Below are 19,018 nucleotides of genomic sequence, written 5' to 3' on the forward strand. Positions count from 1 at the left end.
TTCTGGCCCCTTGCTTCCTCTGTTAGTAGGAAACAAGCTACTCTGTGTAACTAAGCGGGAGTCACAAATTAGAGGGTTAGCCTGTGAGCTACCATGGGACAGCAAAGCCACAGCTGGTAGCACACAGCAGCAGGAGGGGCCTTGGGCATCAACCTTGTCCAGGCAGCATGAGGCTGGGGTGCCAGCTGTCACCTCCCAGAGGCATGTTGCTTTGCTGTTTGTACCGTGCTCCCCGACCTCTCCTTGCAGTTTCTAAGCAGAGGAAACCACCACTGCTGGACAGCTTCCTCCCAGCTGCATTCAGAATAGCAGGGTGGCTGTTGCTGTCACCAACAAAAGCCTTTCACCACCCATCTGGGAGAAGACTCAAGTAGAGCAGTTTCCCATGGGGCTTACGTGGTGCCTGGCAGCTGCCTTCCTCCTCCTCTTTCTCCTAGGTGAGTGCCCTGCACTATGACAGGGACTTGCCTGGGGCGGATGGGGGGAGGTTAAGTACCCCCTCTGTGTGAACGGGACCTTTGCAGGTGGGTGGCTCAGTGGGGCACCTAGCTGGGGCTCTGGGGCCAGGACAGCCCTGATGTGGCCAGTACTAGTCTGGATCGGTGGCCGTGGGAAGAGATGTGATGGCGTGTTCTCCTTTCACCGCTGTCTTTTCACTCTGATGCAATAGCCCAGACCCTGGCAAGGTTTTGGTGAGGGGGATGTGCACACCCCACTGCACGGCTACTAGGTGTGGGGAGGGGGTTGCTTCACCCCCCTTCCCTTGGGAAGAGGTTTCTAAGTGTTTCTTAGGCTGTGCTGCCACCAGCTTTCTTCTCTGGCCACATCTCCATGGTTGGTTTTTGCCTTGGTGCCCATGTCGTGTGGATATCTTGCTTGGTGTGCATGCTGGGCACCAGAACAGAGCAAGTGTCACCCTTGGGAGCTCTGCAGTAGGGGAGGCTGCATGGCTGGCCATCGACTCTCCAAACCCTCTGCAAGCAGAAATAGAGGGAGCTCTTGACACCTGGTGCCTCCCTGCCTTCAGAGGAGCTGTTGCTGGCCCTTTCTCCAGATTCTGTCCATGCAGCACTGATGCTGCCTGCTGGTTCCCTCCACTGTCCTGTGTCCCTTGGCTTCTGCATTGCATCTTCTTCTGTGGGAGACGACAGCTCTGGCACCTGCTCCCTTTACCCCCCCAGCTTATGCAGGACCTGAGTGCTCAGCCCTTTTAATTTTAATGCACGTGGTTGCTGCTTCCTTGGAACACCTGGCTGAGAGATGCTTTCCAGACACGAACAGGCTTGACAGCCCTCTCTGATGCTCTGGTTGCTATTGTGTTGACCCCCAGTGCGTTCAAAGATAAGAAATTTTGGGGGTCTGTTGTTACAGGACTTGTTCTTAAAATTTCAAGGGGTTTGAAGTCCCTTAGACTTCATGCATCAAAGAATGAGACTGCACAGGAACTCTTTTCTGTATTACATTGTGGTCCCGTGCATGTCTGTACCCACTGCTGTTTTGCATATGGAGCCCTTGGATAACACACCTCCCTGCAAACACTGTGTGTGCTGATTGTTTGCCAGCAGGTTTGAGCACTGGCCAGCGGGTGGTGACAGTTCAGAAGGGGCCACTCTACCGTGTGAGGGGGTCTCACGTCACCCTGTGGTGCAAGGTGAGCGGCTACCAGGGCCCGGCAGAGCAGAACTTCCAGTGGTCCATCTACCTGCCTTCGGCTCCTGAGCGGGAGGTGCAGATCGTGAGCACCGTCGACCCCTCCTTTCCTTACGCCATCTACACCCAGCGCGTGCGCAGCCGGGGGATCTACCTGGAGCGAGTGCAGGGAGACGCTGTCCTGCTGCACATCACCGACCTGCAGGACCGAGATGCTGGGGAGTATGAGTGCCACACGCCCAACACCGATGAGAGGTACTTTGGGAGCTACAGCGCCAAGACTAATCTCTCAGGTGGGTCCTGAAAGAGTGCCCTGCTCCCTGCCAGGCAGGGTTGCAGGCAGGTTTCTGCTGCAGTCACCTTTGCACTGGGGAGAAGTTCTTGTCTCTGGGTTTCTAACAGAGGAGCAGCTGGGGAAAGAGGTGGTTAATGGGACTGGTGGACATAAATCTTCCTTCTCTCTCTCCACTGTGGGATTGGTAATCTACCCCTGGTTGGCCAAGGTGGGGATGCCTTGCAAGTTGCTTTGGCTGTTGCCTGCCAGCCAGGACAAAGGAAGGGAGAGGGAACCTCTCTTGTCCCATGGCCTGATTTGAGCTTCATCTCCTGATGCAGCCACACCATTTCACAGCTAAGTGCTTAGAAGGGCGGGAGTTTTCAGGTTTTGCGTGTTAGCTCTTCGTGTCATCTTAAGTCAGAGTGTGGGATATGACCCAAGTGGGATACTATCTGATGGAGGGAAATAGCAGCTTCTGCAGAGCCCTGGGACAGGGAAGGTAATGGGGTGGAGAGATAAAGGACAAGGCCCTACTGTGTTCCCACCAGGTCTCTGTGGTTGTATGGTACATCCACTTGGTATTCACCGATTTCCTGCTTTATTGTGGTGTTGTACCAACCTGCACTTGGGATCATGAGGTGGTGGATGTTAATCCCCTTGGCACTGCCTATTTAGTACTGCCTGTGTTTTGAATGAAAAGGTACTGCAAAGAAGATTTACTTTACTTTCTTCTCTTCTGAGGTTTTAACCACTTCACACCTTGGTGTAGGCTGGTGGAAGCCTTGCCAGTCAGCTACAAAAGATATTTATTCTACGTTGTCAAGTCCCTTAGGGCCTGGTCAAGGAGTCATAGTGGCTAGCAGGTTGCTTGTCGAGGTCAAGAGGTTATTTTTTTTTTAGCTGCTCTTTGTTTCTCCCCCATGCTCAGTGGTTGCAGACACCCTCTCGGCTTCCATGGTGCCCCAGATCCTCGCCCACCCAGAAGGGGACACAGTGGAGCTTGCCTGTGAGGTGTCCAAGTCCACTGCCCAGCACACACATCTCTCTGTTGGCTGGTACCATCTTCTGGGATCGGGAGACCAGCGTACCGAGGAGGTCCTCACACTCTCCAAAGATTTTGTCTTAAATCCTGGACCTTCTTACACGCAGAGGTTTCTGGCAGGGGATGTGCGTCTGAACAAGATTGGGAACACCACATACAAGCTCTCCATTGGGGGAGTGGAGCTATCTGACCAGGGGCAGCTGTACTGTGAGGCAGCTGAGTGGATTGAGGATCCTGATAAGACGTGGAAGGACATCTCCCGCAAGCAAACAGAGAGGACGTCACTGACAGTCATAAGCCAAGGTAAGGCCCTTGCAAAATCACACATTGTGTCCAACTCCTTGGTGCATTCAAAGCTCTGCAGAAGCAGCTTTCAGTGGCCTTCACCTGCCTCTGTCGCAGCTGGTCTGGCTGCCTGTGCTGTGTGCCGAGGGGGGCGAACTGGACTCGGGGCCGTGGCAGCCCCTGGTTTAGGAAATGTTGATGCTTCTCACTTTGGAGGTTCATGCAGCCAAATCTCTGATGCTGGCAGTGGTCTTGCGTGCGAGGGCCCACGTGAGGTGTTGAGAGCAGCACGTGCCCACAGCGCACTGGCTTCTTGGCATCGTTAAGCTCCAGTGTGTGGAAGACCACGTTGCTAGACTGCCTTGAGGGTCTTGCAGCCTCGAAAAAACAAAATACATAAGTCAGATGCCCGTTGCAGTGTCTTGGCAACAGGCACTGAGGGACATGGGGATGTGCTATGTGTGCTGCATGGCTGTGGTGTCATCTAGAGGTGGCTTGTCTGTCCGTGCTGCCACAAGTCTGCTGGCCTCCAGAGCAACAGGCAATGCTGCTCTTTAGACTATTCCTGTGTCTCCTCCTAGTAGTTCATATATGGGACTGTGGGACAGGCTGTGCTTTGTGGTGGGTGCACCAAGCTTACGCTCTAAGAAAATATAGTATTAAGTATTTATAAAGAGGAGGCAGACCTTCTACCACATAGGAGAAGAATTAAAATAAGAAAGTTTGAAAAACAACCCCTTGCCGGTGGTGCTGATTTGCCTCCACTCTGTCCCTGCCTGGCACCTCCTGTTCCCTCTGCCCAGCAGCTTCCCATGGCTCCTGGCATCTGTGAGCTGTGCATCACTTTGCTCAGGACTGGTGGGAAAATCCCTTTCCCCCACTGCCCTGACATGGTTGCAGAACTGTGTGTTTGCTGCGGCTCCTCTGAGCACCCTGCCTGCTCTCCCTCATGCTTCAAGCCCGTTCCTGGCTGCAGTCCCTTAACCTGCTCTTCCTCCAGCTGCCTGTGGTTAGCTGTGCCCAGAGAAAGGGAAAATCTCTTTCCCGACAGTAAGTTTCACCTCAAAGGCAAGGTTGTATCTAGTTGACACCCCTTTAACACAGGCAATAACATGCAGTAAAATGAGAACGAGTCTCTCACAGAAAAGATTCCTGGGGAGGTGCTGTACCACGTCCCTATGCCTTGGGTGGAAGGAGGAGGCTGCAGAGCCAGGGTGGTGAGACGAAACTGGTGTCTCACAGGAGGGTGATGACTCAGAGCAGGAAACCAAAGAAATGGATGAGTAAGGGCCAAGCGCCCCATTTCTTTTGTTTAGAAATAGAGAAACCTTGTCAGAGTTTACTCTTTGCACTGTGGTAGCCAGTGAGTTGGAGGGATGTGACAATGGTAAGAGGATAATGTGGTGGTTGTATTAGAGCTGCTGATATTGCCAGGGGGAATAGTGGCAGGAGTACAAGCCCTCCAGAACATCACACCTGCAGGACCAGGGTTTTTCCTCCAGTGCTGGGAGCTGGCAACCACTGTGACTGTGGCAAACTGCTCCAGTGGTTTCTATAAACTCTTCAGAAAATATTTGGGAATGCCAAACATATCTGCAGTGGCTGGGATTCTTGTTCACAATCTGTTTATCAACCAGTGTTTAAGTTCACAGGCTGATCTGCTTTCAATAAAATATTAGAGGCCTTCCATTGGCATTCTGGGACCTACTCTATTTTACCTCCAAACTACAGAGCGTAGCCTTGCCCATGGTGTTAGGCGCAGGGGCACCACAGTGACCCAGAGAGATGGAGCACCACGAGCCAGGCTGCCTGCCTGGGGTGTTGGGGTTCAGTCCTACCTCCTGTTTTCTGGCTGTGCCACCACTGTGTGGGGTGACGGCACAGGGTGTCAGAGTACCCTGCGGGTCTCTGACTGCAGCCGCTCTCCAGCTGGGATGAAGCTGGGAACCAAGGGATGTTAGTATCAGAAGCTTTGAATACCCTGCGAGGAAGGTGAATCATATTGTAGGATCTAGAGACAGGATCCTTATGTCAGGTGCAGCTGACTGCCCGAGAGGGTCTGCCAAGGATAAGATGACTTTGTACTCCCTCTCTTTGCTTGGCACCTGCTGCTGGTCAGTATGGGGGCAGGACAGGGGCTAGGAGTTGACCTCCACCTCCTCTTGCTTTCCTCCCTCCCCGCTCCACACTGCGACAAGCTTTGACATTTCTGCTTGCTGTAGGAACTAACCCAAAACCGCTCCAACTTTGAGAGCGTCTCTTGCCCACATCCTGCAGCAGCCAGTGAGGGCTGCAGCATATGGGACCAGCAGCATCAGCTTCAGAAGAACAACCTGTATTCCAACCCACACATCTTCTCCCACCGCAAACAGCAGAGTTAAAAGCTCCACTTTGTGCCCCTTTCTGTTTTAAAGGATATTTGTTTCTTGAAGCAGAACAGCTCCAGGAAGCAAGATGGGGCAGCCCCCTGCAAAAGCCGATGCTTCAGGATTAGGGCAGCCCTTGGTTCAGATGCCTGAGTTGAATTAGTGGCTGATGTCCTGATGGGTGTTCAGCTCTTGCAGGAGGTCTAGCTGCTTTGAAGAGGAGACCTACCTCCTTAGGGCTCTGGTGCTTCCTCCACTTGTGACTGCTGTTTAGTGCCTGCACCTGGCACGTCTCCCCATTTTCCATCCTGATTATGTTCCTAATCAAAGAAAATGCTTCCATAGAGAATTCCCTCCCATTTACCTCTGCATGGCCATTGATGCTGCCAGGCAGGAGGGAGGCGTGAACAGAGCCACCCAGCCCCCTTTTTTTGATTGCCTACAGGCAGAGATCTCTCCGTGATCATCACTGCTGCTGAAAGCTCCCTTTCCGAAGGTGATTCCTTGCAGCTAAGTTGCATGGTGGAAGCCCAGAAGAGCAGCAGCAGGCAATTCCAAGTGCTTTGGCTCCTCAACAGTGCGGAAGTGGCCCGGGTTGACCCCCGTGGCGTATTGATTTGGAAGGAAGAATATGAGGAGAGAGCCAAGCTGGGGCGGCTCCGAGCATTCAAGCAAAGCAACACAGTTTATGTCCTCATCATCTACGAGGTGGGGCTGAAGGACAACGGTACGTACCACTGCTCTGTTTCAGAGATGAAGACTCTTGGAGACTTCAATATCATCCAATCCAATCTGTCATCAGGCATCCAAGTCGATGTGAAACCAGTAGGTCAGTAAATCCTAATGGTTGTTCTTCTGGGTAAAACCTGCAGTGATTCCTGACTGGGGAACACGTCAAGTCTGGCCTTTCAGCAGAGGGAACACACCTGCTGTTTGCACCAAGAGCATGAGAGTGCCATAGATTTTGATAGATAATAATGGGAAAAGCACTTGCTCTAGTAAACATTAGCATGGCAGATGCAGCAGTTGTGAACTGTGTAAGCCTTTAGCTCAGTCTCTTTGCAATAAGTTTTGGGGCAAATAGGTAGAGTTCTGGGGAGGTTGAGTCCTCCTGTGCCTTTGGTACAGAAAATTGTGTGCAACACCTGCTGCTGGTCCCAAGGCTCACAGGATGACCCAGAAGAACAGGTACTTCTGGATGGGGGGATCATTGCCATTTCCATCAGGGGGCGCTTTCTGTTTCGGAGGGATGACTTGTGAGAAAAAAACTCTAAGACAGATGTGTAGGAGACTATTGGTTTCCTTGCCATAGCTAGATTTTGGTTATTGTGATATAGCGGGAGCTGACTGTTGGGACTCTGTTTCTTAGTATTTATTTATGTATCAATGTCTCAGGAAAGACATTAAAGAATGAAAAAAACCCACAGAACCCTCTCCAAAGTTATAAGAAAAGGCTGGTTGAAAATATCAGACAGTTCCTTTCCTTTTTGAGTGTCAAGATTTACCTGGTCTCTCCATTTAATGTCACGATATCACTAGCTTTCTCTGAGGACAACAACAACATCCTCTCCCACGCAATAACTGTTGTTTGCAGAGAGCCGAATGCACCTCTCCGTGTCTACCAGCACGCCACACATCATGGCAGGAGATGCCTTGATCCTCCTTTGCCAGGTGCAAGGAGCAACCAGCCCTGTGTCTGTGCAGTGGTGGCACCTGCCACCACAGCATTCAGGTCCTCAGGTACTGGTGGCCACCATGGAACGGGACGGCACCCTGAGCTTGGGCAGCACCTACCACAACAACAGGACTCGGGGGAGTCTCCAGCTGGAGAAAGCAAGCTCTGGCACTTTCACCCTGGTGATCCCCAACACATTGGACGAGGGCGATGGTGGGCGATATGGATGCAAAGTAACGGAGTGGTTCAAAGGCCAGAGCTGGACAGAGGAGGGGGAGACAACAGTGACAGTCAGCTCCATGGGTGAGTTGGGCCATCCTTATTTGTGGATGTTTCAAGCTGGACATGCTGGAGACAATATTGGAGAAGTGGGTGGATGCACGTGGGTAGGTCAGAGGTCCTGCTGTGCCCTGAGTTCCACTGCTGGTGTAGGGTGAGCTGGAGCTGATCACTGGGCCCTGGAGTGCTTCAGTTTCCCCATTCCTAGAAGGGCGCTTGAGTCCTCCGTGAGATGTTTTGGGAGAGACAAGTGGGACACAACAGCTAAAATGCCCAGAGATCAGAAAGACAGTAGTTTGCTCAGCAGGTCTTTCTGACTGTCTCCTTAACTTGAAATACAAAATATTGGTTTTAGCAGTGTAATTGCTTACAGTAATTAAGCTCCATAAAGGCACTTGCTGAATGGTGTGGTGGCCTTTGTCAGAGATGGTGCTAGCGTCTGATCACTTCTCCTGCCCTTCTGTCTGAGCAGAAACCTACAAACCTTCTCAGTGTGCAATGCTCACACCATTTCTTCTTTTGATTGCTGGAACTGGGTGCTCTTATGGAGAGGCCGCTTTTGTCTGTGACTTAGCTTATTTTTCCGTGGTTATTGCTGGGCCAGGTGCCTAAGAGCACCGGTTGGGCCACAGGAGTTGTTAGGCTTTTGTGGATGGTGGAAAAGAGTAGCAAACAGGGAAGTAGCAGCACAGGGCACCCAGCTCCCTGCCACAGGGTGGGACTTGGGAGCCTGGAAGAGAGGGTACTTGGGAATGGCCGGGGGGCTGGGGGTGGGAGGGCAGGGGCCGAGATTGAAGAGGGCGAGGGAACGTGTGTTGCTGGACAAGCGCAGTGAAACTTGGGGGAAGAGTGGCACGGGCAGCGGAGTGGCAGGACTGCTGGCTGCCTTGGGATTGTGGTGGCTGGGGCAGCACGGATAGCGCTGCGTGGGAGGGGTGGTGGCAAGGTGGTGCAGGGCAGGATTTCTGTCTTGGCACCAAGAGCTCTCTTCTCCTGAGCAGGTCTCAGTCTGCAGGCCACACTGAGAAGCAGGATTGCCACTGTCAGATATGGGCAGAGTTTTGAACTCGACTGCCAAGTGAGCGCCAGCTACACCTTCGAGGAGGTGCCGATGTCTGTACTGTGGCTCTTCCAGCCCAGCCTGCCCACCGGCCACTACCACGAGCTGGTCCGAGTCCTTCCCAATGGCACCACGGCTTGGAGCACAGCACAAGCACACTTCCAGGAGAAAGCCCAGCTGATGAGGGCTGCCACCTCCTTCAGGCTGCGCCTCCACAATGCTATGGCTGCTGACCAGGGGATGTACCAGTGTGTGGTGGAGGTCTGGAGAAGGAACACTCTGCCACTGGGGCAGTCGGCAGCCACTGTCAGGTCCAATTCCGTGGGAATAAAGGTGGTACTGCCAGGTAAGCAGTGACACAGGTGCTTCTTCAGCACAGATCTTTCCTTCTGTAGCTTTAAATCCATCAAATGTGGCCATCACAACCAGGACGACTGATAGCTAGTGTCCCCACCAAGGTCAACTCCCAGGCCACACAAGACAATACTGCCTGTCCTGTTACTTCCTCAGCACCCACAGCTCCTGACAACACTCTTGGAGGAAAATTTAGTATTGGGAAGTAGCAGTGTATATTTGTTTGCAGATTATGTTAAGCATATAGGAACTAACCTTGCCACTAGGATTTTAAGCCTTCTAGGAAGAAGTAGGGCTCCCCAAGAAGCCTAGTTGAATCATAGAATAACAGAATGCTTTGGGTTGGTGGAGACCTTAAAGATCATCTAATTGCACCCCCCAACCCCCAGCAGTGGGCAGGAACATCTCCCAGTAGGTCAGGTTGCTCAAAGCCTCATCCAACCTGGCCTTGAACACCTCCAGGAATGAGACATCCACAACTTCTCTAGGTAACCTGTTCCAGTGCTTCACCACCCTCGCAGTATGAATTTTTTTCCTTATGTCTAATCTAAATCTACTGTCTTTCAGTTTAAAGCCATTGCTCCTTGTCCTATCACTACACATACTTGTAAAAAGTCCCCCTCTGGCTTTCTTCTAGGTCCCTTTTAGTTACTGGAAGGTTGCTATAAGGTCTCCCTGGAGCCTTCTCTTCTCCAGGCTAAACAAGCCCAAATCTCTTAGCCTGTCTTCATAGGAGAGATGTTCCATCCCTCTGGTCACCTTTATGACCCTCCTCTGGACCTACTCCAGCAGGTCTGTGTCTGTGCTGAGGGTTCCAGAGCTGGATGCAGCACTCCCGGTGGGGTCTCACCAGAGCAGAGTAGAGGGGGAAAATCACCTCTCTTGACCCACTAGTCATACTTCTTTTGATGCAGCCTGGGATGGCTTTCTGGGCTGCAAATGCACTTTGGCTCATGTCCAGCTTTTCATCCACCAGTGCCCTCCAGTGGCTCATGTCCAGCTTTTCATCCACCAGTGCCCTCCAGTCCTCCTGAGCAGGGCTGCTCTTAAGTCCTTCCTCCCCCAGCATATATTGACACCGGGGATTGCCCTGACCAAGGTGCAGGGCTTTGCGCTTGACCTTGTTGACCTTCATGAGGTTTTCATGGGCCCGACTCTCGAGCCTGTCAAGGTCCCTCTGGATGGCAGTGCTGGGCATGTGCTGTGTCTCACATTGTGTGGGCTTCTGAAGGGCAGCGGAGAGAAGCTGACCCCCAGAGCTGGTTCTAGGAGATGTCTCTGTCCCCCCTGAGCTTCCCGTGGTGTATTTGAGATTGGCTAAGAAAGTGCCAGGGCTCTTGGCTGGGCTGGGAGCCAGCACTGAGCTACAAGGTGTTGGTGGCTCTGGGCAGAGGTATCTCCTCCAGGCATGGCTGGGCTGTGCAGCTACCCACCTCTGCAGGCAGGGTCTGTGCCGCTGCCATGCGTGCCAGCACTGTGCAAGGAGCCTCATCCTCTTACGGAAGAAAGATGCTGCAAATGCATTGTAGCCCCCCTGCCTCCCCTGGCAGCAGCACAGTGTCAGCTTGCCCTGCTCTTGGCTGAGGCTGCTGAGGGAACTGAAGAGTTGTCCTGACCAAAACCTCTGAGCCTGGCAGGCAGGTTGTGAAGATAAGGGTTTGTTTTTTCTTATGACTGTTCTGCCAGCAGTGAGGAGTTCTTGCTCTATAAAGTGTTCCTTCCTCTAATCTTTTGATGTTTGTGATTGCAACCCAGTGCACTGAAATGATGTATTTTCTGTGGTTTTTAACCAATGGGTTTACTGTAGTGTCAGCTAATATGTTTCCCTCTCTGTTTGAGCTCGTTTCCATGGTTTCTCCCTCCTGCTCCACTGCTGCTCTTTCCTTGACCCTGTGGAGTTGGGTGCTGGAGCGCTCCGTGTTACACCTGACCTAGAGCCAGCCCAGAGTGGGGGTTCTGTGGGAGGCCAGGGCTGACAACGAACAGTGGTTCTGAGCATGTGTTAGTAGCGTAAATGGCATTAAGATGAGCAGGTGTAATTGTAGATCGTCTATACCAAGGAGACGGTAGCAGTGGAGCAGCAAGGTATTTCGACATTTGGCTCCAAACATAATGCAGCCGTTACTGGATACTGCGATGCTATAAAGAATGTAGCAACTGGGAGGGGGTGATGCACAGCGGGAGGTGGCTTCTGGCTCTGGTATCATCTCCTTAAAAAAGTCAGCATAAGCTAGTGAAGGATATTTAGGAAGGCAGAGAAAGTCTGAGGAAGGTGCTGGCTCTAGCAGCAATAGGATGAGGCAAGGAATGAAGCTGCAAATCATGAAAGTCACCATCCTGTTTCTTCATGTATAAAATCTCATGGTTGGAGCCCGTAGTGATACTCCAGTACTTGACTTTTGCTTCCACGTTTTACTTACCATTTGGTGTCAGTCACTACTTTAGGAGTTCAAATGCCCCTGTGGATCTGACTTGTAGCTTCAGACACATAAAAGGTCATAACAGGAGGGGAAGGAAAGATCCTTTTTGTGTCCAACTCCTCAGGTACTTCGCATCTGACCCTTGCTGGGATCCTACAAGTAGTGCCCTGAGCAGGTGGATGATGCCTAGCCTTAGCAGGACTGCTACCACTAGCCTCTCAGTGCAGCCACCCACAGTAGCTTCCCTTGGCTCCAAAGCAATTCACGGGGGGGATTACAGCAGCCACCCCTCTGGCCGGCTGGCTCACATGGGTCGCTGCAGCGGCTGTGCCCTCCTGCTCCCTCCTGTGCTCCTGCTGCTCCCAAGCCAGGCAGAAAGCACGGCATCAGCAGGCAGCATTCACAGAGACAGGCAGCAAGAAACTGCTTGGTTAATTACATTGAAATTGAAATGGAATGGGAAAACAGCATCATCTCTTTCTGTGCCAAAGGAAAAGGCAGGCAGCTACTCTGCCCTTTTCAGTAATTGATCTTTAATGGGAAAGAGAAGAGACTTGGAGGTGAAAGAAAGGGGCTTTGCAGCAAGTGCTCTGCTTCCTTTCGAGGTGATCTTCTCCAAGAGCTTAACAGCAATTTTTCCTAATCAAAATCGAGTGCTCACAGCAGCTGATCCTGTGCTTTTTGCTGAGCTCTGGTAGATTTTGCAGAGCGTTTGCTGCCCTGATGGGTGTCAGGCCAAGCCATGCTCAAGCGAGAGGCCCCCTTGGGCAGTTTGCTGCTTCCTGTGCTGGCAGCTTCTTGGGTTTGGGGAAAGGTTTTACCCACCCGCCCCGACCATGGCAACACTGCTGGGAGAAGCTCGCTTCAAGGGAGGTGTGTGTTTTGGTCGAGCATAGCTCCACAGCTGACTCTTCTGGAGCAACTTTTCGCAGGGAGAAGTGTCAGAGCTGCTTGTGACGAGCAGTGTGGTTGCTCTGCCAGCACGCTCTTGTTGGCAGCTGACGTTGGGGAAGGCACATCCGTGTGTCTGACATGGGAAGGCTGTCCTTGCTGTCCACCACCTCTCCTGGACCTGCCTGCTCCTCTCTTGTGGCCTTTGAAAAGGAGGTAAAGGCTCTAGTTAAACTACGTGTGAGGATTTTTAGTTTTCTCTTTGGCAGAATTTACTTCTGGGTCCCTCCTGGACTTCAACAGGCTGGCTGAGTGATATTCCTGCTGCACTGAACAGCTGAAGTTAAGAAACAGGTGTCTTATTTTTTCCAGTGATCTGTTCACCTGTCACAGAAACACAGGATCGCTGAGGTTGGTAGGGACCTCTGGATGTCATCTTGTCCAAGCCTTTGCTGAAGCAGAGCCACCTAAAGCCCAGAACTGACTTTTGAATATCTCCAAGGGCGGGAGACTCTCCCTCTCTGAAGTTTTGTGCTTCCTTAGAGCTGGCTCTGGCCTGGGTGCACTTTAACTGCTGAAGTTGGAAGACATTAACTTGCATCTGCTTTCCAAGTGTGCCCAAGCCTACTTGGTGTCTGCATGTGAGATTCTGATGAATTTGCACAGCTTCCTGATTAGGGTGATTGCCTTCTTCTCTCTTCTGCTTCTTACCTATCCCCATTCCTTCCGAGCAGGGCATGTGTGCTGTGAAATGCAGAATGGGACTTTGGAATGGCCACCTCCCGGTGGCTGTCACTGCTGAAATTCTCACCACTCAGGTGAGGTAAGCAGATACTGGGATTTATGGACATTCAAGTCCTAGTATAGAGGAAACTGCCTAGCTTTTGGTGACAGTGTGTCTGTTAGCAGTGTGGAGAGGAGGAAGTGCAATAGGGTGCCAAGAGAAAGAAGCAGTGTAAGCGGGTGAGAGCTGGGAGATTTTTGTTGGGAAATTTGAGATGGAGGCGGAGACAACGCACAGGGATGTCAAGGGCCATCAGTTGGATATTTTGCTTTTACAGACCTCAAAAGAGACATTGATGGCCTCTGAAGCAGATTGTTTGAGTTTTGAGAAGAAATGCTTGAAGGAAGGGGAAATGTGTGGGCTCTATTTTGTAGCGTCCTTCTTCCCCATCAGCCACTGCAGGAAAAGTCACAGCTCCATTGTGGTCCACAGGCTCTCTCCCTAACCTGCTGCTGTCACATCCCTTGGTGAATTGCTGTAGAGGAGAGCCCCCTGCTGAGCCTGTGGCAGCAGATAGGGGGCTGAGATGCTCTGCAGGGACGTCTCGGTGTGTTCTCTGCAGCCTGTTTCCGAACCATCACCCAGAGGCTAAGATTTAACGGAGCTTACGTTCCCCCAGCCTTCACAGCACAGGGCACCCTACTGTTCATCATGTACACAAGGAAAATCCAGAGAACATAAACTGAGCCTACAGATCCTTAAAACCGTGATGGTGTCTTGTGCTGGGTAATTTCTGTCTACCCACAGCTATCTGTGTGCGCTCCTTCACCTGACTGCTGGCCCCATCTGACAGCGTGGAGGGGAGGGCTGAGAGGGAGCGCAGGCAGTCAGAGGCCCTTCGAAGAGACAGGTTCACAGCCTTTCCGCTACTGGGGGAGGAGGAGGAGGAAGGGCATCAGCAGTGGGTGGTGTGTGGCAGGAAGGGGGTCCCTCAAACCAAGGGCAGCACAGGCACATTAGGAGCAACAACAGCGTATCCTGCCAGGGGGGCAGAGCTGCAGGCAGCAGCACAGCTTCCCTCTCCTGAGCTGCTTAGCATTAAATTGTACAATTGCCAGGTGTAATCACAGTGGATGTTCACGACTATGTTATGTGGTTTCTGGTTAATAACCACAGCAAACACTTGAGGTGGTGACTTGTTAGCAAAACTCATGCAGAGTCCCCTTAGTGCTCCTGCTCCAGCATCCTCTAATGGGTCTTTGTCCTCTGAGCACCCTCTTCCTCCCTCCCTCCTCTTTTGGTGGATCTCTCAGTCCAGTCTTATTTCTCTCCTTGTCAGCATCTGTGTATTGGCAGCTGTAGCTGGCTTGATTATTTTGTTTCTCTGTTTTAGAAAGCAAGCTTCAGGTATCTACCAAAGAGAGCTCTGTGGAGATTGCTGGTGGTGCTGACGCAGCCATTGAGTGCAGGATTGTGTTTGCCCAGAATAACTCTCAGTTCGCTGTTACATGGTACCTCCTACCTCATCTGGCAGATGCACCCCCCCTGCAAGTCTTAAGGGCCAGCTACAGCAGCGTACTGGAATATGGGGCTGAGTTCAGCTCTCATGACAAAAAGTCTCGGTTTCTAAGCCAGAGGACGTCCAGCAATGTTTTCTGGCTAAGGATACTCTCTGCGAACCCTGGGGACCAGGGCAGGTACTACTGTGTGGTAGAGGAATGGCTCTGGCTTGTGGACAGCTGGTACAAACTCGGAGAAGGAGCATCGGGAAGGACCACACTGGCGTTCAAGCTCCCAGGTGAGTGGTGGTTATCTCTTGCATAGGTGCCACGAAAGGAGGTTGGACCCATTTACTGTGGGGCATGTGCAAAGCCTCTCCTAAGATGGCCATGCTTAGGAGATGCAGCAGCTCCTGTGTTGGATCTTAGACTTAGGGGTGCAGGGGGTATCAGTGCCTCTCAGAGGGAAATAGGGAATTAGGAGGATTTATGACATCCTCCTAAACCAACTAAGCTGGTATTTCTGCCACCAGCAGGTGATATCTAATGCTTCATAGAAAAGTGAATTGTGGCATTTTTTCCCTCCAAAACATAGTGCACTTGGTTGATTGTACAGTTCTGTGAATAGAGAAGCGGCCCTTTCCTGGTACTCCAGAGCATTCTAAAGCAAGAGCCAAAGTTTTCCCTACCTTGCTATCTATAGCCACAGAGAACAAGGCTGAAGGCTCAGCTGCTCGCATCTTGGGCACTGCACCACTGGAGTGCATGGTGAGTCTTCCTGCCTCCAGTTCTTCCTTCTCTCTCAGCATGACCTGGCTTATGGTTGCAGCCTTAAATAAAGTGGATCAGAGAATTCCAGTTTCCTAAATAGCTTTTGTTCCAAAGCATGCCTTATCGCTCATTTGCAGGGCGAGGGAAGTATTACAGCAGAGGGTTATGAACAGGGGGAAGACATGATAAGGGGGGAAAAAGCACCTCAGGGAAAATGAGTCATAGGAGCAAGGGTGTCTGTGGGTGTCCTGCTGAGACTCTTGCAATGGGCCATCTCAATCTCCCATGCTCCAAAAGATTTCTATCAGCCTGCAGGCACAGGCAGGAGCATTTCTGTGGTGGTGCAACAGCTTAGTGGCTCTTTCTGCTTGTATCCCACCCCAGAACATGAACTGCACCTGGAGAAAACCAACTACAGCATCTCGGCGAGGGAGGGTGAGGATGTGACACTGCACTGCCTGCTGCAGGACGCCTGCCCACCTACCACTCGCATCTTGGCTACCTGGTTTAAGGGAAAGGAAAGCAGCGATTCCAAGCCCTTGGTCACCGTCCATCGTGATGGTGCTATTGAGTATTCCCAGGAGAGCCTGTCGAGGAGGCTGCACCTCCGCCGCCCCACTGCTGGTGACTTCAGCCTGACGCTGCGCAGCGTGGAGGAGGGTGATGCTGGGGTGTATTACTGCCAGGTGCAGGAGTGGCGGCAGCAGAGTGAGAGGAAGAACTGGCTTATGCAAGCCTTGGCACACTCAGGATACACTCGACTCACTACCATCCCACCAGGTAATGCCACTGGGTGCTTAGGCTGCACCGGTTTGTCCTTAGCCGTTCTGGGGTGTTGGGGAAGGATAATGACAGCTCTTTGCTGGTGGTGCTGGCTGCAATGGCAAGAATGTAGAGGGGCCGGGAGGATTTGCTAAGTGATCACAGTGTGGTCAGTGCTGGGGAGATCGCCAGTGTTGTGTTGAGAGGAAGGGGAGCCCTTTGAGGGATGCGTGCTATAGGCCTGGTGGGAAGGCAATGAGATCCCATTCCCATTCTTCTCGATCTGCTAGGGCTGAAACCCAAGTAAGTACTTGGCATTGTAAACTTTGGAGGTGGTGAGATGCCAAGAGCTCTAATTGTGAGGCACATGGTCCAGAGGGTCCCACTGAGTGCGCTTGTGTCAGCAGTGGCTTGTGGGCTCTCTGCAAGACCATGGACACAAACCCCTGTTCTCAGCTGTGCAGTTTGGGCCAGAGTGCTAACTGGTTTAGGGGAAAAAAAATCTTGGTGTGATTTTTCTGGCAAGCCTGTCTCCTGTGAGGTGTCTAAAAATGGCCTCTGTTCTCTTAGGGTGTGCTGGAGTGCGTGCTAGGTGCAAAGATAGAGCTAGATTCTGTGTACAGGGTTTCAAATAAACAAAAGCAAAGGTTTCAGTCAGATGCATACAGTGTTTTTAGGGAGATAACTGGCAGGGGAAAAGTATTCTCTTTGCCTGTTTGGGGAAATAGCAGGCTTGGATGACCCGTGTGGAAGAAAGAAATACGAACTGTGAAATCAATCTTGTTGCATCCAGCTGACAGCATCCATTCTTCTCGTCCCTTCAGCTCTGGAGCTGCCATGCCCAAAGCCAGCCTGGGTGCCCACATGTGGTTACAGCTTCTGCAGCAATTACCGATGCTGACCGACATGGAATAGCTCAGGGGAATACTTGTAGAGCCCTCCCTTGTGCCTGCTGCTGGCACAGGCATACACAGAGCCGGCGTTCATGATTCTGCACCTACAGCAGAGCTAATCTGGATTTAATTGCACAGGGAGGGATTGATAGCACTTCATCCCCCTGCTGTTATGTTCCTGCTGTTGTCCATCACAACTCCCTCTAGCACTTGTGTTTCTCCTTCATCACCTCCCTCTGTCTATTGTTACCCATTACTGGTGGAGTAACTATTGCTAAAATTGCTCAGTAACTGCTGGAAAATTCTCCTCCGATTTTCTTGTGTTTTTATCAATTGGTTTTCATAGTTTTCACAAAATCTAAGAGATTAGCTGGGTGTTTTTTCTTTCTCTCTATTTTTGGTGTGCTTCTCCAGTGATGCAGGTATCTTGAAAATGCCCTTGTGGCTCAGATTTCAGTGTTTTGGAGAAGTTTTCTGAGGGGTAATGATACAGCCACTTCAAAGTAAACCTGTAACCAGGGGTAATTTAGTCTCTAGTTGTTGATGTGGGTGCTGCCCTTTAGGATGCCTTCTTAAGATTAGAGAGGCACTCATGTAGTAGAGACTTCTCCTTGTTTTCCTATGAGAGAGTAACACTTAGAGATGGATAAAACAGACCCAAAGGAGCTGGCATGATGTGTCAGGGTAGGCCAGTTGCACCTGAGATCAGCCTATGGTGTTGAGACTACATGTCAAGAGAGGAGATTTTGATGGCGAGGATTAATGGGGGGCTGTAAGGAGCCCAGGACAAAAATGGAGAGGCTGCAAATGAGCGCTATTCAGCTAGCATGGAACTGATCAAACATGTTTCTTTGAAGTACCCAGAAAACCCACCAGCAGTACAGGCAGCCTCCACCTCACCTGGGGAGCTTTTCTACAGGAGGTGCCAAGGATGGTGAGGGGGCTCAGCTGCCTGCAGCTCAGCATGACTGAAACAGGATAGGAGAGTGGCTGAAGCAAGAAGGGCAGGTGTCTGGGGAAGTCAGAGACCTGCTTGATCTCTTTTCCTGTGCTTTCCTCTTGTCCCTCCTTGTTCAGTGGCGCAGCATCTGACAGACCTCTGCCTCAGCCAGCTGTCATCCAGGGTGTAAAGGGTCTGTGACTTTTCCTTATTGAGCCCAGTCTGGAGTGGATTAGCTGTAGAGCCATGCTCTTTCTGTTGGGGTGTTTGAACAGAATGAGCCGAAGCCCTATCTGACCTCCTGAAACAAGAAATTGAGGCAAATTACCAGGTTTCTCTCCCCCTTCTCCTGAGATAGCTTGTATGAGTTCTTCAAAATTTGCAGCTGTTGAAGATTGAGGGAAAAGTGATAAGAAGGTAACCTATAGAAACAGTAGGAGAGAGAAACTCAGACTAGCTTGTGGCCTCACTTACTTTTATTTTTTCTTTCTTCTTTTTCCTCCAGAGTCAACTGTTTTGTCTAGGATCTGCTCATCCCCACCACTGCTGAACTTCATTCTGTACCTACCATTGACTCTGATCCTTCTCCTGGCTCTTGCTGTCTTCTGCTGGTACTTCAAATTCAGAAAAAGCAAGAATGCCAACATCACAGAAGACCAGCTGATGGAACTGCAAGGGGCTGGAGGGGTCAAGAAAACTTAGCAGATCTGGAATGGCAGGTGTAACTTGAATAAGCAGAACTGGACAGCCGAGGAGTACAAAGTACTTGCAGATGGGCTTTTTATTGTTTTGCAATACCTCTTGCAATGAATCCTTGAAATTGCATGTTTACTTTCAGTGGTACAAAGTGGCTTTGAATTGCTAAGCAAATAGGGTTTTTGTATCAGATATTCCTGTCTCTTGGGTTACGTACCCACCCATTTCATGCTCTGTTCATTGTGGTATATTTGAGGTCCTTGCGGTATGCGTCTACCCCTGTGGATGGAAGTGGTGTTATTCCTCTACAAGTATAAGGGAAAAAACAGGTCTTTTTGCACTGCAACACAGAAGTATTAAATTTCTGCTCATTTTAGGTGACTTGACAAAATCTGTAGTTTGCAGGCTATAAACCAGTGGCAGAACTGGAAATG

At 51.1% G+C, this 19,018-nt stretch overlaps 1 protein-coding gene across 3 annotated transcripts; it reads left to right on the forward strand.

Annotated features, from left to right (window-relative positions):
* The first annotated feature begins 317 nt into the window (after nt 1–317).
* On the forward strand, nt 318–18,783 carry CD101 (CD101 molecule). Of its 3 annotated transcripts, none has more exons than XM_069869698.1 (9): nt 318–437; nt 1,566–1,943; nt 2,856–3,272; nt 6,066–6,449; nt 7,215–7,598; nt 8,576–8,980; nt 14,417–14,821; nt 15,678–16,073; nt 18,394–18,783. In XM_069869698.1, exons 1-9 carry the CDS (start codon nt 386–388, stop codon nt 18,588–18,590), a joined length of 3,018 nt encoding a protein of 1,005 aa, XP_069725799.1. In that variant the 5' UTR covers nt 318–385; the 3' UTR covers nt 18,591–18,783. The 3 variants fall into 3 exon arrangements, with proteins under 3 accessions (XP_069725799.1, XP_069725803.1, XP_069725812.1); XM_069869702.1 differs by having other exon boundaries at nt 14,558–14,821; XM_069869711.1 differs by lacking the exons at nt 15,678–16,073; nt 18,394–18,783 and adding an exon at nt 15,139–15,667.
* The last annotated feature ends 235 nt before the right edge of the window (nt 18,784–19,018 follow it).

Source organism: Phaenicophaeus curvirostris, chromosome 1 (assembly GCF_032191515.1).
Source record: "Phaenicophaeus curvirostris isolate KB17595 chromosome 1, BPBGC_Pcur_1.0, whole genome shotgun sequence".
In the NCBI taxonomy this organism is placed as follows: Eukaryota; Metazoa; Chordata; class Aves; order Cuculiformes; family Cuculidae; genus Phaenicophaeus; species Phaenicophaeus curvirostris.